General features: G+C 34.8%; 1 protein-coding gene across 7 annotated transcripts in view; it reads left to right on the forward strand.

The window, feature by feature from the left end:
- Positions 1–18,266, forward strand: part of pecam1b (platelet and endothelial cell adhesion molecule 1b) — a 32,767-nt gene extending 14,501 nt beyond the window's left edge. For 3 of the 7 annotated variants that reach the window (XM_048198110.1, XM_048198108.1, XM_048198112.1), the window contains one exon: positions 1,240–1,531. Coding sequence is in view for 6 of the 7 variants with exons in the window: in XM_048198108.1 (XP_048054065.1) it covers positions 1,240–1,296 (57 nt within the window). In the remaining variant the exon portion in view is untranslated. Of the gene's footprint in view, positions 1–1,239; positions 1,532–3,137; positions 4,823–13,599 lie in introns of those variants that run through there. The other 4 variants (XM_048198109.1, XM_048198105.1, XM_048198106.1 and 1 more) reach the window with 3 other exon arrangements.
- The last annotated feature ends 951 nt before the right edge of the window (positions 18,267–19,217 follow it).

The following is a 19,217-nucleotide window of genomic DNA, read 5'->3' on the forward strand; positions in this document are numbered from 1 at the left end:
CTGTGCGACAGAGAGTCGAGTGGTTATGACGCAATCGTTAGCCTATTTTTACAAAAACTGTTTCTACGGGGCCATAATGTAACATAGAAGGTAATGGAGCCCTTTATACATTGTCGTGTATCTTTAGAAATAAATAATGGACAAATGGAGTCTTTAAACGCCTCAGATGTAAAGTTATTCGCTGTCAAAGTGACGCCAAAATGAATGGGAGTCAATGGGATGCTAACGCAAGTGAAGTTCTGCTACAAGATGGCGGCACGCGGCCGACTTCAACTTCCGGTCGACTTCCTTGGGCACTGATAGCAGGGCACATTGTAACGCTGTGTTACAATGACCCCTAACTGCGTAACTGCAATTTAAACCCGGATAGTTTCTTCTGCTAGTTAGTTAAAGAACTACCCAAACTACAAAATAACAGATTGGAGATTAAAATAATATCAGATTTGTCTAAAAAATAAAAAAAAAATAAAAAAAAAATAAATTAACACAAGTATAGAAATTTACTTTTGCTTTCAAAAATAAATGTTCAGTGAATTTTGGCACATTTTTTTCTCTATATTGTCAGTATGGCAACTAGTAAATACACTAAGTTTCATCATGCTAGCATGTGTGGAAGTAATTAAACCATGTGTGTTACAACTAACCCCATGTTAGGTTGTGCCCTGCACTCCCCTAGCCTATATAATTTTATAATTTGTTTTAAGGAACACTTAAAACTACTGCAATGAATGTCCAAAGTTGGTCTAAAGGACTTAATTACATTTTCCCATATTTAGTGACCTAATCTAAAGTGAGAACTATTTACAGTCAATTCAATTCAATTAGAATGTGCTTTATTGGCATGACAAAAACTATACATTTGTATTGACAAAGCTATTGCAGCTATCTACAGTCAATAAGTTGTTATCAAAGCATAACAAAACATTATCTAACTCTTTATATGAGCTAGTTAAACAATAATAATTTGGTTAATTACAGTGACAATGAATGAAGAATTCACTATTTGTATAAAACCTATTAATATATTAACAATGTAGAGACTACAATATATTAACTATAATTAACTATAAACTGATAGTTTGCAGAAGGTGTACTTTATTACTGTATAATTATTATAAAATGTTTCCAATGTATCTTTTTGAGGATGTTACTAACATGAACAAGCATCAGTTTTCATTTAATCTGATTTCTGAAAGTGATGACATCTCATCAATAAATTTTGTGCTTGTTTTTTCCTAGCAACGTCTGTTAGAATATGCTGAACTCAACCATGATCTTTCTGAACCAGTGGACTAGCAGAACAATCCCTCAACTCACTCTGGAATACTGTTGCCTTAGTTCCATCATCTCTTCTATCCTCCACCCATATTCTCCTAAAAACACTAATTTAATCATGTATTTCCCTTTGTGTTTGTTTGTCCTATTTTTTACAGTGCTGCACTGTGTATATAGTCGGTACTAAAAACCACACGCTTTTCACAAGGTTGTTTTGAGATATCACATTTTTAATAAAGTTAATTATTTGTTTGAATTTCTTTGTGTGATAAATATTTTCTTCTCTCTTTAAGTTGAAACTCTAGTTCAGTTGTCTCATTCCCATGTGCACACTCTTGGATGATGACTCAAACAGCTCCAGCAGTTAGTTGGTAATCGCCTCACATAAGCGATAAAGATAAAATCATGCTTTCATCTCTGGACAAAATGCCTTTATCTGCTGACAAAAATAATGTCATTTTTAGCTTGTGCTAAAGGAAACCAAAACAAAGAATTTCCCTTCAGGTTCCACTGGGAGAAGATGATAATGGCTATGAATACTAGTTACACCCACATCACTTAGCTCATCCAGGCTGACATCACTAAGTGTACATACAGTGAGCTCAATACATGTTGGTACTCCTGGTACAGTGTTGGTACAGTCAATTTTGCTCATATTTACCAAGGGTGCTAATATTTGTGGATCCCACTGTATTTCCTTTATATTATCACCTCTATGTGTAATCTCGGTGTCCTGGCCAAATTCTTTCATTGGCCCTTATCAATCATGGCCTCCTAATAAACCCCTTCCATTGAATTGGCTCTATCACCCTATATCACCCTTTGTGAATACAGTCGTATCTAAAATAAATGCTTAATTAATTAATTAATTAATTAATGTACAGTTAAGTCATTTTTAATTAAGGAGTTTTTAGTATTTAGGCTGAATCTGATGTCATGCCCATAACATTCAAACCCTTTTTAGAGCTGTTTGACACAGGCAAAGGGGAAGGGTTACATCAATATAATCAATAACCCATTTTCAGAAAACATTTCTTGCAACATGAAATTTTAATCCTAGTAATTAGACAAGCAGGCAGCACTGACACTGCGTTCTTGTTATTGTCCAGTAGAGGAGCCAAGTGTTTTGTTTATGGATGATATTTGCACATAATTCCGTTGTGCCATCTAGTGGAGAAAAGCTATTTATTTATTTATTATAAAGCAATTAATTTAATTCTAATTGCCTTTTCTAGTATACGTTTTGATTATAATTCAGTGGAAACTCTCCACACCCTATCCTAAAACAAGCTATCTGTTTCTTTCTGGTCCTGCACTGGGTTTTTCACTGTGTTAACCCTTTAACTGCCCCACCAAGAAAAAGGCATTTTTTTATCTCATTATGCCACTAGTTACCACACTCACTGTATTTTTTTTTCAACACATCCCATAATTTTTTAAATATCGGCCTCTACCAAATGGTTGATATGTCACTTAACAGTAAAATAATGAAATTCATACACATATTATGAAAATCAGAAAATATGAACTATAATACTAATTTATTTAAAACATAATCAAAATAAAATAGTTTTATATATTGAATCTTGTTTATTTATTGAAGTATTCCATAAAATATTTCAGATTTTCATTTTAACACAGGAAATTACATGTTTTCTTCTTTTTTAACAATAAACAAAAATAAATAACACAAATAACTAAAAGTAACAAAACTAAAGACATTACATTCTTTCTGTATTCAAAAACTAAAAACAAAATGGCAAAAGATAGTAATATAATGGCATTTTAGGCTTTTATGATTCAAGAAACATGCCATCAAGTGTATAGTGCAACAGGATTTTTCTTTTTCTTTCTTTTTTTAGATATACTGTATGAACATTTCTCTTCCCGGACGTGGTGATAATCCGGATACTCTATTGGGTCATCAACATCAGTGAGATCAGCATTAGAATCTTGGGGGTTTTCTGGGACAAGGGCCTGAAGAGTGCACGTTCTTGTACCATAGATACTGTTGACATCCATCTAGTAATTGTAAAAAAAGCAACAACAAACAAATAAATAATAATCTCTTACAATTTTAGTGATGTTAGTACACCAGCATTTGTCATTTAAGAAGTAATTGCCTCTGATAATTATGATTTCCACACATTAATTCTATGAATTATATTTACTTCAAAAAATATGCAAAAGTGGCAAAAAAATACATATTTAAGAAATTATCTCAACATACTCATGAAGAAATAACAATAGCTGTCATATTCATAGCTAAGAGGGATCAGAAGTTTATATTTCTTAGCAAATAGTCCATTCTGACTGCAGAAATGGATGACCTGAAAAGATTACCTTAGCTTTTCTGCTTTTACCATAAAGTGACAAATCAACCGTTTGGTTGAGCATGTTTTTGAAAAATTATTAAAAACATACTAAAGTTTTTTCATGGCACCAAGTAACATAATTTTGTAAAGTTAGGGCTCTTACAGTGTAATATGTCAAAAACAACAACAACAACAAAAAAATAGCTTACCTTGCTAAATTTCACCAAGAACAGTTCACATGGCAGGAGTGATTTCTTTGTTTCTGACATCCATGTTAGAAGAAGTGTTGTGACAAGTGCTGTTGATTGACACTCTGACATCTAGTGGATTTTTTTTGGCATAACATACTTCAGCCAGATGGTAGAGATGGCTCAATCAGCTTGAGTTAAGTTAGGTGGTACTCTCAATGAAATATAGTGACTCAAAATGTGCTCAACCATTTAGTCGAGCAGGCAGTTAAAGGGTAAGACCACAATAATGTTATTATAAAGTTATTAAGTTAATACGTACGCTGCAATGTGTCTTCTCTGATCTTTCCCATTTTAATGTCCATTCTTGGAATATTCCTAAATTAAATAGATTTCTTGCAACAGTCTGAAACACTCACTTTCTGTTATCTGACAAAAGTATATGCTACTTTCCTTGTGTTATCACTTACTACAAATGTTATACTTACTGTAGATCCCTACGTTTGTGTTCTTCCCTCCAGAGTCACATCACTGTGACGATATGAATCTGTATGCAAAAACTCTACTATGTCCTCAGGTTCAGAGCATACATGGAGTTGGCATGGCAACAGCTGCAATTTTTTAAATCCTTGATCAAAAGAATAATCATTTGCTATCTCCCAGTATTCATGCGTGCCGGCACTGAGCTGATTAAAGTACATTTACAGCTTAATTGAATTACTATTTCTCCGCTATGACTGTTTAAATATAGCAAGAGTATAATGAGAGATAATTAGGTCTTCCGCCTCTACATTAAGTTTCATCTGATTTGTCCATTTGCTGATTTTTGGTGCTTTTATTATGACGACATTCTAATGAAATCAGGAAATGCAGATTTTAATGGAACAGAATGTTGTTCCACCTCTTCTCAATCTTTCAAAACACTAGGCCTACATTTTCTGCCACAAGCTTACAATGATGATACATTAATATAATACATTTTCTTATTGCATGCTTTGTATTAACCCTCTGGAGCTGTTTGGTCATTCCAAATTTTGCGTTATTTAATTATTTATTGTATTATTAGGCCTATTATTAGGCTTTTTTATTTTATTTTTATTTTTTTACTTCATTGGAATGGTAGCTACGAAGATCTATGAGGGGCCGTACAAGCCATAATTCATTCTGGCACTCTCACACACATACATTCTCCTTTCACATACATACATTTTTACTCTCACACACATACATTCTCCTTTCACATACATACATTTTTACTCTCACACACATACATTCTACTCTCACACACACACCTTTTCCTTTCACACACATACACTTTTACTCTCACACACATACATTCTCCTTTCACATACATACATTTTTACTCTCACACACATACATTCTCCTTTCACATACATACATTTTTACTCTCACACACATACATTCTCCTTTCACATACATACATTTTTACTCTCACACACATACATTCTCCTTTCACATACATACATTTTTACTCTCACACACATACATTCTCCTTTCACATACATACATTTTTACTCTCACACACATACATTCTACTCTCTCTCACACACACACACACACACACACACACACACACACACACACACCTTCTCCTTTCACACACATACACTTTTACTCTCACACACATACATTCTCCTTTCACACACATACATTCTACTCTCACACACATAAATTCTCCTTTCATACACACATACACGTTTACTCTCACATACATACATTCTCCTTTCACATACATACATTTCTAATCTCACACACACTTACATTCTCCTTTCACACACATACATTGTTCTTTCACATACATACATTTCTACTCTCACACATGTACATTTCTACTCTCACATACATATATTCTCCTTTCACATACATACATTTCTACTCTCTCACATACATATATTCTCCTTTCACACACATACATTTCTACTCTCTCACATACACATATTCTCCTTTCACACACATACATTTCTACTCTCTTACACACTTACATTCTCCTTTCACATTTTCATGTGTACATTTTGGGTTGTTTTTTGCCCAAGGGCTGGGTAAACATAGGACAGAACACAGGTTGGGCTAATTCTACCCAGCATAAAGGGTTGATTTTATTAATTTTTTTTTTTCTATGATATAGTTTATTTAGTACTTACAGATTAAATTATCTAAACCAGTGGTTCCCAACCTTTTTAGCCTCAAGTACCCCCACAACTCCATCAATAAGGCTCAAGTACCCCTTTATCGACACTAAACAAAAATGCGGCGTTTATATTTTAATGCAGTTCTAACAATTACGTAATTTACCAATGAACCAGTTTTATTGATTACAATTTAGACTTGAAGATATTGGGAAATTTTAAATAAGAAACACAGTGTAATTGGACATTCCAGCACTTGTGTTCCAGTGTTATTTTGAATATGATGACAAAAAAAAAAATATTTATTCATCCTTCAGAGATTGTCCCCATTTGTAAAACTGAAAGTTTCAAGATGTAGGAAATCCAACATTTGATTGAAAACAATCAGTTTTATTTAAAAATAAAGACACGAAAAATAGGCTGCCACTATAACCAGTAGATGGCGGTAGATAAGCACTTATTGGCTTATAAAGTTAAGCACTTTATGCACTAAAGTAGGAAAAGTCAAAGTCTTTCAAATCTTTAAATTACAATGTGTCAACTACGCTTTTTATGAGAGGATTTGTGAGCATAGGACTTATTAAACTGGCACTAAAAAGAAACTTATTCAATGTTTTTATGGATATTGAGCTGAGTTTAACAACAATTCTGACTGGCCATTATTTTCAACAGTAAAGCATGTGCTTGGCTACAGTACTCAATGCTGCAAAATCATGTTGTAAATATACACATTTTCAGCGATTAACGTGCAGGTTGGGGTGAAGCTGGGGCGACTGACTGCACTCAGCAAGTCTATTACACTTAAGCGACAGGGGACATTAAAACGCTCAATGTACTAAGTGATATTAACAGACCAAACTTAGTAGCTAAACATCATACTAATAAAGTCTACTACAGAAAAGCAGTTGAGCCCAGAATTTGAATTTTCCTCCCATAGAACATGGCTTATTGTACTAAGACAGTGATATTAAATGACCAAACCAAGTAAACATCATACTAATATACCATACATGTACAGCAAAGCAGATGAGCCCAGAATATAATCGCAATTCGTTTAATTACACGTTTTCCTCCCCTAGGAAACCATTATAAAGAAAAAGCTTAACGTCGCTTAATGTAGCCTACTAAGTGATCAAAGATCAAATTCTGCACAAAACAATTATTCTATATAGTATTCTTTATTAGTATAGTGTTGACTAAGTTTGGTCTTTTAATGTCACTGTCTTACATTAATCCTCGTTTATGGGAGGAAAATGCTTAACATGTAATTAAACGTGTTGCGTTCATATTCTAGGCTCATCTGCTTTTCTGTACAATTTATGTGTTTTAGAATGTCCCAGCGACAGGAATGAACAAACCAAGCAAAATCTAAATCTTTTGCGTACCCCCGGTTGGGAATGACTGATCTAAACATGTGTAAAATACTCCACACAACAACTGGTTTATGACAGTTTTATTTTCGATACAGTTCTTACAGCTTATTTTATATAGTTTTTACCATGCCTAAAAATATATTTAACAAACATTAGTAGCCTATTAGAAGTAAAAATGATACATTTAGGTCTAAAAGTTATTCATGTGTAATCAAAAGTCCCGTCCCGTTTCCACCGTAACGATGCTGCTGCTCCTGCCGTTGATGGGCTCGCGTTCGGCGGCGGAACTCATTTCAGACCACCGCCCTCCATCTCACTCGTAGCCGAAAGATGCTTTAGCTGCTTCCATAACCTGCCCATAAACAATCAGTGCACAGTTCTGAGAACACATTTCAATATCCAAAGTATTTATATTCTACGGTGACCGGGAGGGGACATGTTCGGTTCACTTAGTTTTGTCATGGCCACGACATATAAACTCGTGGGAACGTGATAATATGTCGTGGCCACAAGATATTAATTCGTGGGAACGTGATAATAAGTCGTTCCCTCACCATATGATCTCGAGGCCACGACTTTACATCACGTGGCCACGACATAAGGATGTTGTTACCTCGACAAAACGATCTCATGGCCACGCGATGTAAAGTCATGGCCTCGAGATCATATGGTGAGGGAACAATATATTTTTCTCGTGGCCACGACTTCATTATGTTGAGGGAACGACATCTATTTCCATAGACAGTAAAAGAAATGGACACAGCGACCCCATTGGAACTCAATTGAGACAAGTGAAGCCCATTTTTAGCGATTTTTAGCACTTCCGTTTCTGATGCGCAGACTCAAACTAAGCTTGATGACGTCAGCAACCTGTCTGACAGATGTGAATCTTCTAGTAGCTGTGCGTGCAAACTGCCATCGTTAATCTTGCAGAGACGGCGAGCTTGAGCAGGGAGTTCTTTGGCGTGAGTGAGCAGGAGTAAGTATTCTGATTAATTATTTTGTATAGTATTTTAAAATGTAATGCCAGTACGCCATATTAAGATAATGCATACTATTGCCTGCGAGCTTCTCTTCCTGTCTGTACGGTAATTTCTCTACTGTGCGACAGAGAGTCGAGTGGTTATGATGCAATCGTTAGCCTATTTTTACAAAAACTGTTTCTACAGGGCCATAATGTAACATAGAAGGTAATGGAGCCCTTTATACATTGTCGTGTATCTTTAGAAATAAATAATGGACAAATGGAGTCTTTAAACGCCTCAGATGTAAAGTTATTCGCTGTCAAAGTGACGCCAAAATGAATGGGAGTCAATGGGATGCTAACGCAAGTGAAGTTCTGCTACAAGATGGCGGCACGCGGCCGACTTCAACTTCCGGTCGACTTCCTTGGGCACTGTCTATTTCTCATGGCCACGAGTTACATGTGTAAACAACGCGCGCTACCATAGCAACCTGGAACTATCAGAAATGGACAATACCATAATATTTATTTTTAATTAAGAAAAAGCGCGGAATCAAGAAGTGTATGGAAGTAAAATAATGCCAAATGTTTTTGAAATAAAAAGCTTGTTGAATTGCACTATTTGAAAAAAATATGCATTACATTAGCTGTACTTGCATTTAGATGTACTGTATTTTTAAGGCTTGCATTTTTATGGGCTGAAATTCAACATGGTCGTATATTTAGGCTGTGAATATTTCAATTAAAAATATTTCACACACATTTTCATTATTAAAAATTCAATAATTCATATTCACCTTTTAGATTTCACTTCCAAAATATTCATTCTGTTTAAAAATACAACCTATAAAATTCGACTAGCAATTCTCAGTCCATTTTATTTCGCTTTACAAATTCGCTTCCACAAATTCAGTGGCTCAAATTCGGCAGAAAATTCAACATTTCACATCCGGGAACTGCAGGAAGAGCAGTAGAGTGCCGATGCATCATCTCTATCTGCTGTTAGTCTTCTTCACCAGCAGGTGCCGCTAGCGGCTGTTTAGGAAGACCAAAGCAACGCTAGTAAGTCATCATTCATTCATAAAAACGGATTTACAGAATTAGAGCAAGCGGTAAGTGAATGTGTGATGATTATCAGGGCCAGTATAAATGCAGAAAAGCTGATAAAGACACAAAAGCTGCATTTATGTTTAATTCAGTGTATTTACGCTTACTTTCCCAGTGTAGCTACAGCTTTCTCTCCAGTGAACAAGATAACGTTATTGCCCGATGCTGGTGTATAGATCAAACGTTAAATCTGAGATAGACATATATTTCTCTCTGTTGTTTAGTTTCCTTAACTTTATATCGCAGCGCTGTGTTGTAATACTAAGGCTTCCCTCCATATAGGCGCCGATTTATGTTTCTGCCGGTGGGTGCCCAGTGCCCTCCCCCCCCATTACATTCATATTATATTACAGATAAATCCGCACTTACTTTTCGTGTTCCCTAATAGTGTAGTGGTAGAACTGTTGTTAATAAAGTCAGAGGTCCAGCCGTGCTCTAATTATCAGTGGTTCGAATCTACCCTCATATCGTTTTTTTTTTCTCTCATAAAGTTCAAAGAAGTTAATTAATGTTTGTATATCAAGAGCAGGGACATGTCTGTGTGCATTTTGTTAATGATTTCCCTGGAAAGAAGAGTCAAGCGATAGATTGACGCGTATGTCAGAAGACTAACTTACACGAGCGAGCCACGCATGATTTCAAATCTGATCGAGAGAAGAGCCATTTGTGCTCGCGCATCACTTGGATGCGCTCTCGACGTTTGCCATTAAAATATTCCCATATAAACGGTCTTATTAAACTATAAAAAAGGGTTTGGATAGTGTCTGAAAGCTCCAATTGATTTTCTATTGGTTAAAATCAATGGAGAATATCTCGTATATTTCCGTGGGTGCTTGACCATTTCCGTGGGTGCTCCAGCCCCCGAGCACCCACGGGATCGGCGCCTATGCTTCCCTCATCCGTCATAGCTGCCATCAGGACATATAAACTCTTAACACAGCTTAATGGACTCGTACAGTGATATAAAAGACCAAACTCGCACCTCATTTGTGATGTAGGTTAGACTATATAGGCTCCAAGAAAGCAGATACTGGCATTAAGTTGATTTGACGCTGAATGTTTGATTATGATATTCGCAAATTTAGGGACTGTCTCTAAAGTTACAACATTCTGTATTCACGTTTCTACCTTCAATAGCATTTAAAGAAAATGACTTAGTCACAAAACCAACTGTAAATTGTTCATCTAGGTGTCAGGTATAATGCAAACCTTTTAGATTTTTGATGTTTATTAAAATAAAAGGTAACACTTTATATTAAATAGTTGATATGAACGAACAATGAACTGCACTTCTACAGCACTTACTAATCTTTGTTAATGTTAATTCCAGCATTTACTAATACATTATTAAAATCAAGAGTTGTATTTGTCAACTTTAGTTAATGCACAGTGAAGTAACATGAACAATGAACTGCTGTATTTTTATTAACGTTAACAAAGATTAACAAATACAACAACAAATGTGTTGCTCATGGATAGTTCACATTAGTTAATACATTATGAACCTTACTGTAAAGTGTTTCCAAATAAACTGTCAAGTAATATGTAAAGATTGCTATGTATTTCACTACTGTATTGGATCATACAAAAAAATGCCATAATTTAAAGCTCAATAGCATTTGATGAGAATGATTTACAATCACCAAAACTACCTGTGAAGTGTTCATCTATAGGTGCCAGGTCGAAGAGTGATGCACCCTTCTCTCTCTCTCTCTCTCTCTCTCTCTCTCTCTCTCTCTCTCTCTCTCTCTCTCACACACACACACACACACACACACACACACACACACACACATATTCAAACACACTCAACTCAAAGTACATGCACATATACTTTTTTTTTTTTTTTACACATTCATCACACAATTAGTTCTACTTAGTTAATTTTATTTCAAAATTTTATTTAAAATTTGTATAAGCAGGATAATCTATGATCAGGTAAAATAAAAAATGAACAAAGTAAAAAAATTGTGTGATGAACGTGTAAAAAAAAAAAAAAAAAAAGAAATAGTATATATGCATGTACTTTGAGTGAGGTGTGTTTGAATATGTATATGTGCATGTGTGTCTACAAGAGTTTGGTAGAAGGTAGAAACGTGAATACAGAATGTCGTAACTTTAGAGACGGTCCCTAAATTTGCGAATATCATAATCAAACGTTCAGCGTCAAATCAACTTTATGCCAGTATCTGCTTTCTTGGAGCCTATATAGTCTAACCTACATCACAAATGAGGTGCGAGTTTGGTCTTTTATATCACTGTACGAGTCCATTAAGCTGTGTTAAGAGTTTATATGTCCTGATAGTAGCTATGACGGATGAGGGAAGCCCTAGTATTACAACACAGCGCTGCGATACAAAGTTAAGGAAACTAAACAACAGAGAGAAATATATGTCTATCTCAGATTTAACGTTTGATCTATACACCAGCATCGGGCAATAACGTTATCTTGTTCACTGTAGAGAAAGCTGTAGCTACACAGGGAAAGTAAGCGTAAAGACACTGAATTAAACATAAATGCAGCTTTTGTGTCTTTATCAGCTTTTCTGCATTTATACTGGCCCTGATAATCATCACACATTCACTTACCGCTTGCTCTAATTCTGTAAATCCGTTTTTATGAATGAATGACTTACTAGCGTTGCTTTGGTCTTCCTAAACAGCCGCTAGCGGCACCTGCTGGTGAAGAAGACTAACAGCAGATAGAGATGATGCATCGGCACTCTACTGCTCTTCCTGCAGTTCCCGGATGTGAAATGTTGAATTTTCTGCCGAATTTGAGCCACTGAATTTGTGGAAGCGAATTTGTAAAGTGAAATAAAATGGACTGAAAATTGCTAGTCGAATTTTATAGGTTGTATTTTTAAACAGAATAAATATCTTGGAAGTGAAATTTGAAATCTGAATATGAATTATTTAATTTTTAATAATGAAAATGTGTGTGAAATATTTTTAATTGAAATATTCACAGCTTAAATATACGACTGTGTTGAATTTCATCCCATAAAAATGCAAGCCTTAAAAATACAGTGCATCTAAATGCAAGTACAGCTAATGTAATGCATATTTTTTTTCAGTTAGAGCAATTCAACAAGCTTTTTATTTCAAAAACATTTGGCATTAATTTACTCCCATAGAAGTGATTATTAACATGTTGCCTATTGTGTTGTGTGCGATGCCTACAGCAGCATTCGAATAAAGTTTATCAATAAATGTGCCGTGTCTTTTAAATCCATTCACTGATTGTTAATTTTTTATATTTTTATATTATTTATTATTATTATTAGGCTATCATTATTGGTTAAATGTTTTTTATTCATTGTTATGTAGCCCTATTTGCTTTATTTCCCCCTTCATTTCGTGTATCCTTTCTGTAGGCCTGATGGATCCGAAATGGTCAATATTCATATTCATGCATTTTTATTAATATTCATTTTTTAATCATTTATGGCTTAGGATTTATCAGTTTTACTTTTGCTTTCATTTATTTTTGTACTAATACTTTATATATTAATTCTTATCATATTTTCAAGTATTTACTTGTTATTGTACCCTCATGGTTATTTTTATTTTATATTTACGAGTAGGCTTGCTATGTTCAATTGTTCTTCAAGTGTTCCAGTGTGACAGCCAGGTCACGCTGACACGTTTGTGGTTATACATTGGACGCCTGCCAAGTACTGCAGAAGTGGTGTTTTTCAGAATTATTGCTCATTTGAATCTGATCAAAATATGTCTGCTGACATTTGCAAAATTCCCTATAGGGGATAAAACAACTATTTTTGACACTGGACCAGTAGATGACGTAATGGGTGAAATTAACCTTTTCTTTTAGAACAAAAACATCAATTTGAGTGGGATGTAAATTTCCCTATATGCTCATGGTATAAAGCTGACCGGGTCTTTAATAATTCAGCTTTTTCCCTCCTTTGCTCTCCTTGTCTTCTGCTTCTCTCTCTCATCTGCAAATGTATAATGTCTTAATTATTGCTCTTTTTGATCTTCATCTATTAGATACAAAACTCTGGATTATACAATACTCTAAATGTTACAATACTCTAAATTTTACTATTAACTATTGACTAATACTTTATGATGGTTATTTTACCTTTTAGTGTTATTAAGTATTTTCATTATCGATTAAAGTTTGCGTGTGAGGCTAAATTTAATTGTAATGAATAAATAATTTTTCATCAACTTTATCATCTGCCTGGATCTCATTTTCCCAAGTTTCTGCATCAGTTTTGGTGTTTCCGCCCGGTTCGGTCCTGTTCGACCCGGTTCGGGTTCTTTGGAAGATGCACTGCAAGGATTAAAAGAGAGGTGAGTAGAAAAACCCTCTGTCTCTGCTGTTTTTCGAATTGTTGAGCCTTGAAGCTATCTGCTGTAATGAGGATGTGATATTTCAATAATTTTGGACTGCAGCCAAAGAAATAATCACGAATCCGGGACCCCGATGAGTTTAATTACTGAATATTCATTGATTGGTGTTGATATTGAATTATCAACTGAAATATTCAGAATACGGGGAGAAAAGTGAGGGAGCTCTCTATTGCGAGGATGACAATTATTGTTGTTTGATATCAATATATTCTACCGTTTGTTTCCCCGTTTAGGCTAATCCTCGGGTGAGACTGTGTTTTGGGTAGAATTATTGAAAGTCTGAGAAGTCAACTCGTGTTTGGGTAGAAGCTTCTAAAAAGGGCTCTGCAATTACGATAACAGGAAAAGACTGGCCTTGCTGAATTACTGAATTGAGATCCATTGGCAAATAATATAGCAATTTTTAAATTTAAATCCAAGAGAAATTGAAATTGTCTAAATCCAGAAAGCAGAAATTTAAAGTGTGCAAATTTGTAGAAATTATTGTATGAAAAGAAGAAAGAAAAATTATTAACATTGTCTACAACCACAAGTATTTTGAGTGTTTTTTCTAATAGATGAAGTTATATTCGGTCATGACTTATTCTTTTGTGTATTGAAGTCCTTGCAAGGCACTAAAATCCTAAAATGTTAAATAACTTTTAAAATGTCCTACATAACTCGATCTTGTCAGAGTGGGTGTCAAAGCAGACCAGCATATCAGTAATTATTCTTGTATGTGGATGTCCATCTTATAAAGGAGATTGGATTGTAAATAGGCTTAAAAAAAAAAAAAAAAAAAAAAAAAAAAAAATCAATTAATGGCTATTTGCCACTATTTCCTCCAAGTCACTTTGATGAGGTGAAGTTAGTTTCGAGTTCCTGCTCTGTTCTGTCCCAGCTGTGTTAGATCGAGTGTGCTGCTATCTTTTATTGTGCTCAAAATCTTAGTGATATGATATGTACAATTGTACTTCTATAATTCTGCTGATTAGTTTTGTTTTGTTATTATTATTTTATGCATTGTCTCAGATAGGTTTAAAGTTAAATAAAAATACTATATATATATATAATGTGGAGCTACTTAAAAGAGAAATTAATAAACAGTACAATATTAACTGAATGAAGCAAAAATATAGGTTTAATATGTTCTGTTATCAGTGATCTGAAGATGTCTGAAATATGTATTCATAATCCCTGGTGGACACCTTGAAATTGTATCTATTGTAGAGATTTTTAGTAAGTGTTAATGGAAATAACTTTTGCATTGTGTTGAATGAGAACGAGATTGAGTGACTAAGTTAAAATTAAATTGATTTAGGTAAAGAAAGAAAAGTTTCATTTTGTTTTGTTTTGTTTGATTTTGTGAGTATTATTATTTATATGTTCAGATAATTAGAAATATAGTTTAGTTTGCTCTTTTCTGCATTTTGCAAAGAAGAAATTGCTTGCTCTATTTTCTGCAAAGAAGAACTTGCTTTATTAAAAATAATGTCTAGAACTGCTGTTATCAATTGGATGAGACTCTTAAAATAAGTAAAAGCTGAGCAGATTGCTCATTTTCGGTTGTGATGACAATTTGTATGGGGTCAATTTGATTTATGCCATTCTCTGAGTGTTCAATTTGCAGAAGAAGATGTCCCAACACAAACAAGAGTGAATGGACTGTGCATGCCAGTGGGGGAAAAGAGACTCAAAGACCCAGGCTGCAAAGAAATACGGGCACTCGTTGATGGGCCTTCAGCTCACCCCTGATTCCAGCTAACCCCTGAAAGAGGAAGGTGAAACTTCTGGGGGCTGACGACGAAAAGACTGAGTTCATGCAGAAACAACACATCCTGCCATGATGCAGAGAGAGAAAGACGGCTGCATTCAGAGTCAACCTCATGTTCCACCTGGTCCTCATGACAGACTGAGAGACCCAACGTACTGGATGAAGAAGGACACTAAAACTGCCAAGCAGGCTCAACTGACTACCTGACCCTACGAGTGGGGGACTTCCCTCTCTTCCTCGTGTGTGTGTGCAGGTACTGCCTCTACTGTGATCACTGCAGAGAATGCCTCAGAATTAGACTTGTCATCACAACTTACAAACTGATAATAGTCTCATAGCAGCTCTTTATTTTGTTAACCTCCTGCACTTTTCTGTCGATATGCACCAGTCCAACCCTTTATGAAATGGAAGTTAAGTGTTGGCTTGACTGATGTTCAGTTAAACTGGGTTTGGACTTAATTAGAGAATGTTGTGCAATGAAGAGAGTTTAGAGACTGCTCTCAGGACAGACATGTGTGTTACATAGTTCTCTTAAATAGAATATGGATGGTAGAGATATGATATTAGTCACTCCATCTTGGCTAATAGATATTTATTCTTTATTAAAAAAAAAAATTTCAAACCTTTAAAATCAATATATATTTCATCGCAAATGCTGTCATCAGAGATTATGATTATGGTTAATCATGGATCCAAAATTATGAGATCTCCAGTTTATTTTTTATTATTAGAACAGCTCATGAGCAACTGTAGAAAGGATACTTTTTTTTTCATAGATGAATAATAAAATATATTTACGAAATTAATTTTCTTAGTCGTGGCATGCCTAGGCTTGAAAAAAAAATTATTTAAAACTGGTGTTTGTTTTTGCGGTGTTAAAATCAATTCTATTGCGACTGGCGTCGTTTGACTAAATCATTTAAAAAAAAAAAAAAAAAACCTAGACACTGTTGCGCGGGGAATGCCACAGTGCCTATGTTTCATCATTTCCAACGTCGTCCAAAGAGTTTTATTCAATTGGACTTGGTGGTATTCCACCCTTAACAATATCTATTCCCCATTAAAAAAAAAAAATAATTATACTCTGGCCAGAGACATAAAAATATGTGTGTGTGTGTGTGTGTGTGTGTGTGAGTGAGGGTGCACCATGGTGAAGAAAAATGCCATAAACAGCTGTATTCAAATTTTCTGAGATTCACATTATATGAATTATGCCTAATGAAATAATGGTCATGGATGAATTTGGCTAATAATCCTGACCTGGGTTATTGTGGCAGAATGAAACAATGCCACACCTGCGCAGGGGGAACATTTCTTGGGAAAGCAGAACAAGCAATCTTGTCCTGTTTACCCCACATCTAACTTTCCTTTTCTTTCCAGCATGTCATGATGGATTCCACTGAATGAACTGATTCTGTTCTGAATGTATAATGTATTGTTTTGTGATTGTTGAAGTGTTGAGAGTTATCCAGGTAGAGGAATTTATATTACTGGGTAAAAATAAGAAATTATTCACTTATTTAATCAACAAGTGAAATATTATAACAATTAAATTAAATCATGTATGATATTGCCAGATAGAGGAATATCATGGTCTGAACAGCCCTGGATAACCCTCACACCAAATGAATTTTCACAGGTTTTGATACCCCAAGGAGGACTGGACAGGGTGATGTGTAAATATATGTTGTCTCTAACAAAAACATTTCAGGGTCTTCATTCACAGGTCAAAGCTGTGCTGTTGATTGCTGAAATTCATCCTAATCCGAGTGCTAATGTATTGTTAATCATGTGAAAAACGACAATATTGTTGTCTTGTGTGGTTGTTGTTTTTTTTTTTTTTTTCCTTGTGTGCGTTATATCTTCTCCATGTCTAGGTTCAGTACGAGTAGATGTAATCAGGAGAGTATGTGTGGTATATTCATCGAACAAGTTCTTTTTCCTGTGGGACGCCTGATTGTGACCACTGGAAAGGAAGTGTCCGTTAGGAGAGTCAACGAAGAGAATGAGTAAACTCAACTGGTGGCTTAAAAGCCCAATGTTTGCTCCAACTCATCAAGAGTGAACCAAGGAAGGATCGACGAGCACCCCAGTGCTTAGCAACACAAGGGGAAGTCCCCAGAAAGACTGAAACTGATTACATCATCCTACTGCGGCAGCACAGAATGGAGAGATTGAGACTTTGAAGGATTGAGTTGTTTAGGGTTATCAAATGATATATAGTTGTTTAATTTGTCTATTTGTGTGATACATCTGATGTTATGTAATTGTTCTTAGTTTTTATTTGGGTCTAGTTGATATTGAATTCACAATTTATCATGGCAAATTAATTTGATTCTTTACTAAAACTGGCTAACAATTTAAGACTAATGGAAGAAATTTTATCCGCCTGATAGTTGCGGTAAGTCCTCAACCCAGCAAAAGTCCAGGGGACGTTCGGGGTCGGGTTTTTCTAGTAGCCCTCGTCGGACCAGCCTAGTGAAGGCTTCCAGTCAATATTTTATGCAGTTAGCTGGGGTTAGAGAGGTACCCGCAGCTTCATTTAGAGGTGATGCTTTTATATTCAATTTATTCGGTATCCATTTCATATCTTTTGACAATTTTGTAATGAGTCTCTCAAGACTCAAGTGGGGGACTGATGGATCCGAAATGGTCAATATTCATATTCATGCATTTTTATTAATATTCATTTTTTTAATCATTTATGGCTTAGGATTTATCAGTTTTACTTTTGCTTTCATTTATTTTTGTACTAATACTTTATATATTAATTCTTATCATATTTTCAAGTATTTACTTGTTATTGTACCCTCATGGTTATTTTTATTTTATATTTACGAGTATGCTTGCTATGTTCAATTGTTCTTCAAGTGTTCCAGTGTGACAGCCAGGTCACGCTGACACGTTTGTGGTTATACATTGGACGCCTGCCAAGTACTGCAGAAGTGGTGTTTTTCAGAATTATTGCTCATTTGAATCTGATCAAAATATGTCTGCTGACATTTGCAAAATTCCCTATAGGGGATAAAACAACTATTTTTGACACTGGACCAGTAGATGACGTAATGGGTGAAATTAACCTTTTCTTTTAGAACAAAAACATCAATTTGAGTGGGATGTAAATTTCCCTATATGCTCATGGTATAAAGCTGACCGGGTCTTTAATAATTCAGCTTTTTCCCTCCTTTGCTCTCCTTGTCTTCTGCTTCTCTCTCTCATCTGCAAATGTATAATGTCTTAATTATTGCTCTTTTTGATCTTCATCTATTAGATACAATACTCTGGATTATACAATACTCTAAATTTTACTATTAACTATTGACTAATACTTTATGATGGTTATTTTACCTTTTAGTGTTATTAAGTATTTTCATTATCGATTAAAGTTTGCGTGTGAGGCTAAATTTAATTGTAATGAATAAATAATTTTTCATCAACTTTATCATCTGCCTGGATCTCATTTTCCCAAGTTTCTGCATCAAGGCCTATATTATGTTAGCTATATTTTGTAAATACTTTAAATGCCAGATCATGCCAATAAAATGTGACTTTATGACTGTATTGTAGCCGTGAAGATAGGATAAATGAGGGTCTGTTATCATTTGTAGCCCCTCGTGCCCGTGACAGCATTTGAATGAAGTTCGAATAATTAATTATTATTAATTGGTTATATGTTAAAAGAATATTTAAGCTAAAAAAATAAATAAAAAAT

The sequence above is a fragment of the Megalobrama amblycephala genome, linkage group LG7 (assembly GCF_018812025.1).
Source record: "Megalobrama amblycephala isolate DHTTF-2021 linkage group LG7, ASM1881202v1, whole genome shotgun sequence".
Classification (NCBI taxonomy): Eukaryota; Metazoa; Chordata; class Actinopteri; order Cypriniformes; family Xenocyprididae; genus Megalobrama; species Megalobrama amblycephala.